The 11,494-nt window shown below is 39.4% G+C and overlaps 1 protein-coding gene across 6 annotated transcripts in view; it reads right to left on the bottom strand.

Moving 5' to 3' along the window:
- Positions 1 to 45: 45 nt before the first annotated feature.
- The window catches only part of Fam133b (family with sequence similarity 133 member B), a 31,022-nt gene continuing 19,573 nt past the window's right edge, over positions 46 to 11,494 (bottom strand). For 2 of the 6 annotated variants that reach the window (XM_087204479.1, XM_087204481.1), the window contains 2 exons: positions 11,038 to 11,085; positions 46 to 1,317 (listed from right to left, as the gene is read on the bottom strand). In XM_087204479.1, coding sequence (XP_087060605.1) covers positions 1,231 to 1,317; positions 11,038 to 11,085 — 135 coding nt within the window. In that variant the 3' untranslated portion in view covers positions 46 to 1,230. Of the gene's footprint in view, positions 1,318 to 2,740; positions 11,086 to 11,494 lie in introns of all 6 variants that reach the window. The other 4 variants (XM_021242591.2, XM_087204480.1, XR_015448657.1 and 1 more) reach the window with 3 other exon arrangements.

Genomic DNA, 11,494 nt, shown 5'->3' with positions numbered 1-11,494 from the left:
TAAAGTTAACTTGTCATAATTTGTTATTAATATACAAAGACAACAAACTTTTAAAACATTGTATTTACTAAGATTCTGGCAATAGCTTTATGTAACAAGATATAGCATACCAGGCCTGCCACTCAACTTGTTTATAAGTCTCAGCTTCAATATGAAGCTGTTTAAAAACAAAAAAATCAAAACCTTTTTACATGCTAAATATCTTGGCAAGGGTGCCATTAAACATAATAATGAACTTGAGACAGCAAGAGTAAAGAGTTAACAAAAGCTAAACATGGCAGGCTAAACAACATTCATACAAAAAAATAAACTATCATTGGTTACATAAAATTTTCCTGACTGGTTAAAACTCAACATATAAAACATGCACTTTAGAATATTTAGCTATTAAGTTCAAAAAGTACCAGTGTCTATATGAAACAATTCCTCTCCAAAGCCAAAGTATAGTCAAAAATTAATTCAAATGATATTAACATATTCTAAAGCTAAAAAACGTTGTTATTGATGTGGAGGTAAACCCAGAACTTTGGGGCTTTCTCACGCTGCAAAGGGCTGTTTCTCTGGTTTACTCAAAGCAGCATATGACAAAGTCCATGGATGTCATTAAGCTCAGTAAAGGGCAAGACTGCTGGTACCCAGCTCCGACCTCCCCAGTAAGCATGGCTACTGTGTCCACGAAAGTAGGATGTGTGAGGATCAAAGGCACACTATTCTGTGAGCTAAAGATAGTAAACCACCCCTCCCTCCACCCGAAAAGCTCCTTCCCAAGGTAAATAAAAGATATCGGGGGAAAAATTACATCTATCTACAGAGTAAGGAATTCAAAAATATTAATGTAATCCCTACTTAAAAAAATTTAACTAGAGTCATCTGGCCATTTCTGATTACATCTTAAAGAGGTATCCAGATTCAATTTCTGTTGATTTACCACTAGATAGTTCTAGTCAAAAATATTAGCTTTATCCCCAAATATCTTAACCACTAGTACGACTGCAGTGTATTATCTCCTGAGGTTATCACACACTGAAGGAGAAAAAGTAGATGTTCAAGCAGCAAGCAACAATTATGGCCCTTTCACATAGCGGCATCTGAGTGGCTATTGAATAGTCCAAGAACAATTCTAAAAACAAGAAAATTCATGCATTTTAGTAAATATATGATAATTTTCACAGTTGAAATTTCCTTAGACATTGCACTTTCTTCATAAAGGAATCCTGGTTTTTGTTAATGTTATGGTGAGTCAGGACTTGAACTAGCAGCCTTCTTTTTCTTCTTCTTACTGTGTTTCTTATGCTTCTTTTTCTTTTTTGTTTTTTCCTGTAAAGATAATTTGATGTTAGATATTATTACATGAAAAAATGCAAATTAAGAACATCTTTCCTGTGGTACTTCTAGACTACTTCAAACCATATAACTAAATAAATTACTCAAAACATTTCTCAAAATGTCTCAATGACAGTATCCTAAAAGGACTGAGTTCTTGTCCAGTTTTAGTAGGGAAAATATTTAAGTCATTAGCACATTACCACACCCTCTACCAAAATTTCCTGTAGAAAATAAATTCAACTGCATCAGCTATCAACTGCTATACTTCATGCTATATAATTTTTTTGGCTTTTGAGACAGAGTCTTGCTGTGTAGTTTAGACTGGCCTTGAATTCACTATGTAGCCCAGGCTGGCCAGGGATCTTCCTGCCTCAGCCTCCTGAGGGCTGGGATTATAGGTGTGCACCACCATACGTGGCTTCTTGTTATATAATTTTATAACTTTGCTACTTTTTTTTTTTTTTTTTTTTTGGTACCAGGGATGGAACTTAGGATCTTGCACTTGTGAGGCAGGCCATGGAACCACTGAGCTAAATCCCTGGCCCACATAATTTTTAAAGATAAATAATTGCAGCTACTGCAGATTATATCATCAATTATGCTTTGCTATTATACCACAGCAAAGCATAATTATTTTGGTAAAATGACAGTTTTCAGAAAAAAGAAAAACCAAATTTGCTGTTTTAAAAAGTAAGCAGAAACATATTGTGCACTGCTCAGACTGGTAGACTATTAACACCAACTCACTAATATAAAAAAATGATGTAAGGGCCGGGGATTTAGCTCAGCAGTTTTGCTGCCTGCTGCGCAAGCGCAAGGACACAAGTTCAATCCCTGGTACCAAAAAAAAAAAAAAAAAAAGAAATGTATAGTGGAAAAGTGTTTCGCTTAGGAAGAGATGCTTGATTTTACAGGGAAATGCTACTGATGCCTAGGAAAAGTAGTTAAATTCCGAGAAGATAAAACCCCCGAGTGGTTCTATGGAGAAGTATAAGCAGAATTTCTAGAGATATAGATACTTGGAAAGGCGGCCCCAAACTGTTAGTGCAAGGACAAGAAAACTAAAAGCAAGAAAAACGACAAATTGGCTGAGCTTCCTATCTACCTCCTTATCATTGGCACCATCAGTGATCATGTTCTCTCAAAGACCTCTACAGCTCTGTAGTATTAATATGACTCACCATCCTTTTTTTCAGCAGATACTTAAGTATACAGGGAATTTTACAGAGTCCAAAGCCTTATAGTTTGACCATTCATTCACTTATTAATTTCAGTTCTAGAGGATTGAACCAGGGTGTCTTTCATGACAGGAAAGTGCTCTCCCACTAAGCTACATCCCTAGCCCCACTGGGCTTTGAAAAATAAGTGACCACTCTCTTCTGAAAATGTATTCTTTTCTTCCACACCACCTCACCTTGCTGCTTTTCTTCTATTACAAAGACTTATTTTCTGTCCTCAACCTTTCTGGGGCTTCCTTCCCTTCTTTTTTAGTGCTCTCCCAGTCACATGTTTTACATTCCGTGTAAGAATCAAAGACTCGGAGTCCCGCGGAAGACGCAGAATCAGCCCGCTGCAGACAGGCAGGTCTGTGCACGCCCTACCGAAGTCCTGAGTCTCGCGGAAGATGCCGAATCAGCCCGCTGCAGACAGGCAGGTCTGCCCATGCCCTACCGAGGTCCTGAGTCCCACAGAACACGCTGAATCAGCCCGCTGCAGACAGGCAGGTCTGTGCACGCCCTACCGAGGTCCTGAGTCGCGCGGAAGACACCGAATCACCCCGCTGTAGACAGGCAGCCATCTGGTTCCACACTACAAAGACACAGAGGACACCAGACCACCAGACCAAGGTACAGAGTCCCCCTGTTCCCGGCCCAGAGGTAGGGGCTGCTGAGCCATCGTCCCACTGCTCCTGGTCCAGAGGACAGGGCTTCCCGGTCACCATCCCTCCCGCTGCTCCCAGCCCAGAGGAAAGGGCTTTTGGGCCATCTTCTGTCCCGCTGATCCTGGCCCAGAGGAAGGGGCTTCCAGGCCACCATCCCTCCCACCATTCCCAGCAGAGAGGGAGGGGCTTATGAGCCACCATCCCACTGCTCCTGGTCCAGAGGAAGGGGCTTCCCAGCCACCATCCCTCCCAATGCTCCCAGCCCACAGGAAAGGGCTTTTGGGTCACCATCCCTACCGCTGCTCACGGCCCCTGTTCCACCTCTCCCAGCTCAGAGGAGGTAATCCATGCAGGCGCTAACAGCCCCCTGCCCCAGTCGAAATGAGAAAACACGTAAATAAGTCTCAAAACCAGACTTCCAGATCACCTACAGCAACCCCAAAGGGAAATGAGATGGAACACTCTGATACTCAACCACCTGGACCCACTGAACTGGCAACAAAAGGGGATCTGGAAAAAATGAAATCAGAAATAATTTCTCACATAACAGGTGAAACTGTGCCCCTAGTGCAAGACATGATTAATAAATCTAGAGAGGAGCTCAGGAACATGATGGAATCCCAACATAAGAAACAAATGGAATCCATAAATCAGATGGAAATAGAATTCCAGGACATGAAAAACTCCATTGAAAGGCTACACAGCAGAATGAGCCAATGTGAGGACAGAATTTCAGATATAGAAGATAAGATTGCAATTAGGGACCAGGAAAAGAAAAACTGCTTTAAAATTATAAGGGAACATGAGAAATCAATCCAGCAGCTGCTAGATGATGCAAAGAAGAATAACATAAGATTGACTGGGCTCAATGAAGAAACAGGAGAGAGTGCAGATGACATAAAAAATCTCTTCACAGAAATAATGGCAGAAAACTTCCCAAGCATGGGAAAAGAGCTTGACATACAAATAAGTGAGGCATATAGGACTCCAAATAGCCTTGATCAAAAAAAGTCTACACATAGGCATATAACTGTTAAGATTCCAGAAACACAACAGAAGAACAAAGTTCTCCAAGCAGTCAGAGTAAAGAAACAAATCACATACAAAGGAAAGCCCATCAGAATCACAGCAGACTTCTCAACAAAAACCATCAAGGCAAGAAGAGCTTGGAGTGACATATTTCAAGCCCTAAAAGAAAACAGCCTCCAACCCAGATTGATGTACCCTGCAAAACTATCTTTCAAAATGGATGGAGAAATAAGATACTTTCATGACAAAGAGCACCTTAGGAACTTTGTGAATACCAAACCAGCACTCCAAAGAATTTTACACAATATTCTAGGAACAGACATTGAGGATCACAACCCCAGGAAGCAAAGCAGAATGAACCCATCTGGCATGACAAGAAATTAAATGTAAAGGGGGAGAACTCAACCAAAAGAAAAAGTCATGGCAATGACAAGTCAATACGTTTCAGTTATAACCATCAATGTTAATGGTCTCAATTCACCAATCAAAAGAAATAGACTGGCAGAATGGGTCAAGAAGCAAAATCCAACAATATGCTGCATACAAGAAACACTTAATTCAAAAGGAAACTCATAGACTGAAAGTTAAAGAGTGGAAAACAATACTCCATGCGACAGGAACCCGAAAAAAAGCAGGAGTAGCTATTCTCTTTGCAGATCAAGTAGATTTCAAACCAACACTGATGACGAGAGATGAAGAAGGACACTACATCCTTGTAAAGGGAAGAGTCCAAGAGGAAGAGATGACAATCATAAATATCTATGCACCAAACACTAGTGCACCCAACTATATAAAACAAATACTAATGGACATGAAAAGTCATATATGCACTAATACAATTGTAGTGGGGGACCTCAACACCCCACTGTCACAAATAGATAGATCAACTAGACTAAAAATAAGTAATGAAATACAACTCAATCAAACTCTTGAACAAATGAACTTAACAGATGTTTACAGAGTCTTCCACCCCACAAAATCAGAATACATATTCTTCTCAGCTGCACATGGGTCATTCTCCAAAATAGACCACATACTCACACATAGAACATGTTTAAGTAAGTGCAAAGGAGTTGAAGTTATCCCCTGTACATTATCAGACCATAGTGCAATGAAATTAGAGATCCATAGCAAAAGAAACTCAAAAAATTTCACAAACACATGGAAATTGAACAACACACTTCTGAATAACCAATGGGTCACAGAGGAAATTAAAGAAGAAATCAGTTCCTTCAATTAAATGACAATGACAATACAACATATCAGAATCTATGGGACACAATGAAAGCAGTCTTACGAGGGAAATTCATAGCAGTGAATATGCATATTAGGACAACAGAACAAGCCCAATTAAACAACCTGATGCTGAACCTCAAGCTTCTAGAAAAAGAAGAGCAAGACAACCCCAAAGCTCATACAAGGGAGGAAATTATAAAGATCAGAGGAGAAATCAATGCAATGGAGAGAATGATACAAAAAATCAATGAAGCCAAGAGTTGGTTCTTCGAAAAAATCAACAAAATTGACAAACCCTTAGCCAACCTTATCAGAAAAAGGAAAGAAAAGGGCCAAATCCATGCAATTAGGAATGAAAAGGGTGAAACTACAACAGACCCAGCAGAAATACAGAGGATCGTCAATACCTACTTCCAGAACCTATACGCCAATAAGATGGACAACACAGAAGAAATGGACAGATTCCTAGATACATATGAATTACCAAAGTTGAACAAAGAAGACCTAAAAATTCTGAACAACCCAATATCAACCAATGAAATTGAAAATGTAATTAAAAACTTATCAACTAAGAAAAGCCCAGGCCCTGATGGCTTCACTGCTGAATTGTACAAGACATTTAGAGAGGAACTGCTGCCACTACTGTTTAAACTCTTCAATGAAATTGAAAGGGAAGCAATACTCCCAAATTCATCCCTGGAAGCAAGCATCACCTTGATCCCCAAAGGAGAGAAAGACTCAACTGAAAAAGAGAACTATAGGCCAATCTCACTAATGAACATAGCTGCAAAAATTCTTAATAAGATAATGGCAAGCAGAATGCAGAAGATCATCAAGAAGATCATACACACTGATCAAGTAGGATTCATCCCAGGGATGCAGGGATGGTTCAATATACACAAATCAATCCATGTAATACACTATATCAATAGAGCCAAGGACAAAAACCATATGATTATCTCCATAGATGCAGAAAAAGCATTTGACAAAATCCAACATGCATTTATGATAAAAACCCTACAAAAAATTGGAATAGATGGTCTCTACCTCAAACTGATAGAAGCCATCTATGAAAAACAAACAGCCAATATCATACTAAATGGTCAAAAACTGAAATCCTTCACACTAAAATCAGAAACAAGACAAGGATGTGCACTATCACCACTCTTGTTCAATATAGTTCTGGAAACATTAGCCACGGCAATTAGACAAGAGAAAGAAATAAAAGGAATAAAGATAGGTAATGAAGAAGTCAAATTGTCATTATTTACCAATGACATGATACTCTATATAGCAGACCTCAAGAACTCCACCAAAAGTCTTCTAGACTTCATAACCAAATTCAGTCAAGTAGCTGGTTACAAGGTCAACACACAAAAATCAATAGCTTTCCTCTACACCAATGAGAGACTCACTGAGAGAGAAATAGGGCAAATAATTCCTTTCACAATAGCATCCAAAAAACTGAAATACCTAGGAATCAACCTAACAAAAGAAATCAAAGTCCTCTTCTCTGAAAACAATGGCACTCTGAAAAGAGGGACTGAAGATGATATCAGAAAATGGACAGACATCCCTTGCTCCTGGGTAGGAAGGATTAATATAGTGAAAATGGCCATACTTCCAAAACTGCTATATAGATTTAATGCAATTCCAATTGAGATCCCAGCAGCATACTTCGTAAGACCTTGAGAAAACAATCTAAAAATTCATTTGGAACAAGAAGAGACCCAGAATAGCAAAAGCAATTCTAGGTAACAGAGACATGGCAGGGGGTATCACAATCCCCAACCTGCAACTCTACTACAAAGCTACTGTGATAAAAACAGCACGGTACTGGCAAAGAAACATCCTTGAGGACCAGTGGAACAGATTAGAAGATGCAGAAGCAACGCCAGACACACTCGGCCATCTCATCTTTGACAAAGGAGCCAAACACCCTCACTGGAGGAAAGATACCCTCTTTAATAAATGGTGCTCAAAAAATTGGGCTTCAACTTGCCAAAGATTCAAACTAGACCTGTATCTCTCACCATGCACTAAACTAAAATCAAAATGGATTAAAGATCTAAATATTAAAATAGAAACTCTGAACCAGTTGGAACAAAGGTTAGGTAGAACCCTTGAAGACATCAGTGTAGGAAAAGATTTTATGAACCAAACCTCAGTTGCTTGTGAACTAGCACAAACAAGCAACAAATGGGATCTCTTCTTATTAAAAGGCTTCTGCACAGCAAGAGAAACCACCAGCAGTGTGAAGAGACAACCCACAATGTGGGAAAAAATCTTCACCTGCTCTTCCTCAGACAAAGGTCTACTATCTCGAATCTATAAAGAACTTAAAAAGATCAGACCTCCCAAATTTAAAGACCCAATCCAAAAATGGGCATCTGAAATGAACAGACATTTCTCACACAAAGCAGAAATAGCAAATAAATACATGAAAAAATGTTCCACATCACTGGTCATTCGAGAGATGCAAATGAAAACAACACTGAGATTCCACTTCACTCCAGAAAGAATGGCTGCTATCATGAAATCAACCAATAACAAATACTGGCAGGGCTGTGGGGAAAGAGGAACCCTGCTCCACTGCTGGTGGGAGTGTAGACTGGTGCAAGCACTGTGGAAATCAGTATGGAGATACCTCAGAGAACTAGGACTGGAAGTCCCATTTGACCCCACTATTCCACTGCTGGGGATCTTCCCCGAAGAATTAAAAGAATCATACCATAGTGATATATGTGCTCCCATGTTCATAGCCACACAGTTTGTGATAGCTAAAACTTGGAAACAGCCCAAATGCCCATCAACTGGAGACTGGATAAAGAAAATGTGGTTTTTTAATAAAATGGAGTACTACTCAGCCATAAAAAATGAGAAATTAGAGACATTTATAGCTAAATGGATGCACATTGAGGCGATACTGTTAAGTGAAATAAATAGGACACACATGTGTAAATACCGAATAGTTTCTCTGGTGTGAGAAACTGAAAGTGTAAATAAGGACTAAATGTATAATAGGTCATGTGAAATAGGAAGAAAAGGGGCAAAGGGGAAGGAAGTGGGAGGGCTAGGGGAAAGGATAGAAGGGAATGGGTTTAATATGAGAAAATGGAAAAATAGGAACAAAATCTTTGTAAACAGGGAGGAATGGAGGGGTTGAAGGGAGGGCTGGGCAAGGGTGAAAAATAAGGACCAAGAGAGACTATGTAAAGGTGCAAATTTCCAATGATGAATGTCATTATATTGTATACCTAAAATGTACCAATGATTAGAATGAATAATCGACAATGTAAAATAGGAAGAAAAGGTCCAAAGGGGTAGGGGTAGTGGGAAGGGCAGGGAAAAGGAAAGAAGGGAAAGGAAAAATGATGAGAAATGGAAAAAATGGAAATAAAGTCTTTGTAAATATGGAAGGGTTGAGGGCATGAAGGGAGGGCTAGGAATGGGGAAAAAATAAGAACCAAGATGCATTATGTAAAGGTACAATTCCCAATGAGAAATGTAATTGTGTTGTATACCTACAATGTACCAATAAAAGAATTTAATACAAAAAAAAAAAAAAAATCAAAGACTCCCCCATCCTTATATCAGTCTTATGTTTTGAACTCTAGAGTTTTTTTTGTTGTTTTGGTTTTTTTTGGTACCGGGGATAGAACTCTGGACCCTGTGCTTTTGAGGCAGGGGGCAATCCCACTGAGCTAAATCCCTGTTAAGAATCTTTTAAGAAATACCTAGATGTCTAGTAAGCATATCTAAAATCACTGTAAGAACAAGCTTCATTTTTGTTCCAAATCCTTCTTAGGCATTTTAGTAAATGACACCATCTGCCATTTTGCTTAAGTCAAAAGAATCTAGGCTATCTTTGGTTCTGTTTTTTTGTTTGTTTTAAACTACATTCTCCACATCCAAAACACCTAGCAAGTCTTGCCATCTAGGTCCAAAAACATGTCTCAAATCCAACCACACCAATGTCATTTTTATTACCAGCGCTACAATACAATACCATTCCTTACCTGCGTCCACTCATCTCTCCCAAAGCATGTTAAAAATGTCAAGTATTCAGGTCCCCTTTGTTTAAAATCCTCAAAGTTTCTCATAACATTCTGGTTAAAACCCAACCACAATGCCACATGATATGTATGACCTGCGCTTCCTTCCCGACCTGATCATATGCTGTTCCTCCTTAGACACCAGGTACAAGCTATGTTTACATTTTAGTTCCTCCAACACACTAGGCACTTCCCAGCATATATCCTTAACTCTTCCCCTGCCTAGGCTATTCTTTCTTTTGGGCTTCACAATGGCTGGTTTTTTCCTGTAAATCAGACTTCAGTTGAATTTTACTTCCTCAGACAGTGTTTTTCCTCCCACTCTTCTGTGGTGCCAGCATAGACTCTGGGCTGGCATAGTCTAGGCAGCACTATGCCACTGAGGCACAGCCCAGTCCTTCACAGAAGGTTTCTGTAGCCTCACAGGCCTGGTCACTCTCAGACCCACTGCATCATCCATCTTGTTTAGGTGTAGTGTGGAACTACACAGATGCTGAGTGCTGGCTGGTGAAGGTCAACAATTAAAGTGTGCAAGAACAAAACATCATCCACGATGTAATAATCCTGTTAGGCCTTACAATTAATCAAATCAGTCCAGAGTATTCTTCATCCAAATTATTTACTCAGAAAAAACAAAAAACCAAGACTCCTGCCACCTTGGTCTTAAAGTAGATACAATGTTCTGAGCCATACACTCCCAGGTGAAACCTCCTTCTTAACTCAGAGGGTTCCTAATCTGAAGAGCTAGGGAAAGTCCATCCTGATGCTGACCTCACTTTTCTCACCTCTCCCTAAGAGATGCTGCCAAAGGCCACAGCCAGCAGATGGACAGAGGACACTCACATAAGCCGCTGATGGGGCAGGCACTGCTCTTTCAAAGTATGTTAATGATTTCTTTGTTGGTTTGCTTCTCATTTGGATATGGCTTCCACTGTCCTTACTTCTTCTCTTCCTTCTTTTTCCTTTCCTATTTCTCAATTTGCATAATGGAGGAGCTGGTTTTAAAAACTATTAACAAGGGCCAGGGATTTAGCTCAGGGGCACAGTGCATACCTGAAAAGTGCAAAGTCCTGAGTTCAATCCCAGGTACCCAAAACAAAACAAAACAAAAAAACTATTAACAGAACCCTTGGTATTCATGAGTCTTAGGTCGTTCCTTTCTGGTCTCTTTTTCATTGTAGCCAGTGTTTCAAGAGGTTTTTTTCTATTATTCTTGGTTTGTCTACCTAAGCTATACTTTATTATAACTTAAAAATGTCAAATAAAAGTTTGAGCTCTTATTTCTGACTGTAAGAGCCTGGGATGGACACCTCATGTTTGCTATCAGAGCATTCTTCCTATGTCCTAAGCCAGTCTGACTTTCCACTCTGTGAAGCTGCTCAACACCAGGCCTTTCCCAATCATTTATTCGGTCCCAGTAAATTTAATCATGCTTTATCAGCACAGCTCATTTTATATTAAACCCAAATGACTCTGCTGTTGTCATATAAAAACATAAGAGATACTTGCTGTTGCTTTTTCTTGTTCTTCACTGTTTTTCTTCTTTTTTGCTCGTACCTAAAAAGTGGAAATTTTTGTGAAGACAAACATGTAATTTGTACTCAATGCCTTTTTTTCATTCCCTAATTTGTATATCCTGCATCTTCAAAAGTTACATGTACAGTCATTCTGACAGTCAAATCACACTATATGTATCAGGGTTTTTTCCCCCAGTACCGGGGATCGAACTCGGGTCCTTGCGCTTTTGGGGCAGGCGCCAGAACCACTGAGCTAAATCCCTGGCCCTATATGTATGAGGTTTTGATGAAAATATTATTATTATTATTATTATTATTATTATTATTAGGTACTGGGGATCGAACTCGGGACCTTGTGCTTGCAAGGCAAGTGCTGGAATCACTGAGCTAAATCGCCAGCCCTTGATGAAAATATATAAAAAAAGAAAATGAAGATTCTTAGAGCTCCA

The sequence above is a fragment of the Heterocephalus glaber genome, unplaced genomic scaffold (assembly GCF_053883595.1).
Source record: "Heterocephalus glaber isolate CG9 unplaced genomic scaffold, H.glaber_assembly_v1.0 deba00000546, whole genome shotgun sequence".
NCBI lineage: Eukaryota > Metazoa > Chordata > Mammalia > Rodentia > Bathyergidae > Heterocephalus > Heterocephalus glaber.
Note: the sequence above shows the minus strand (reverse complement) of the source record. Positions and strands in the feature narration are given on the sequence as shown.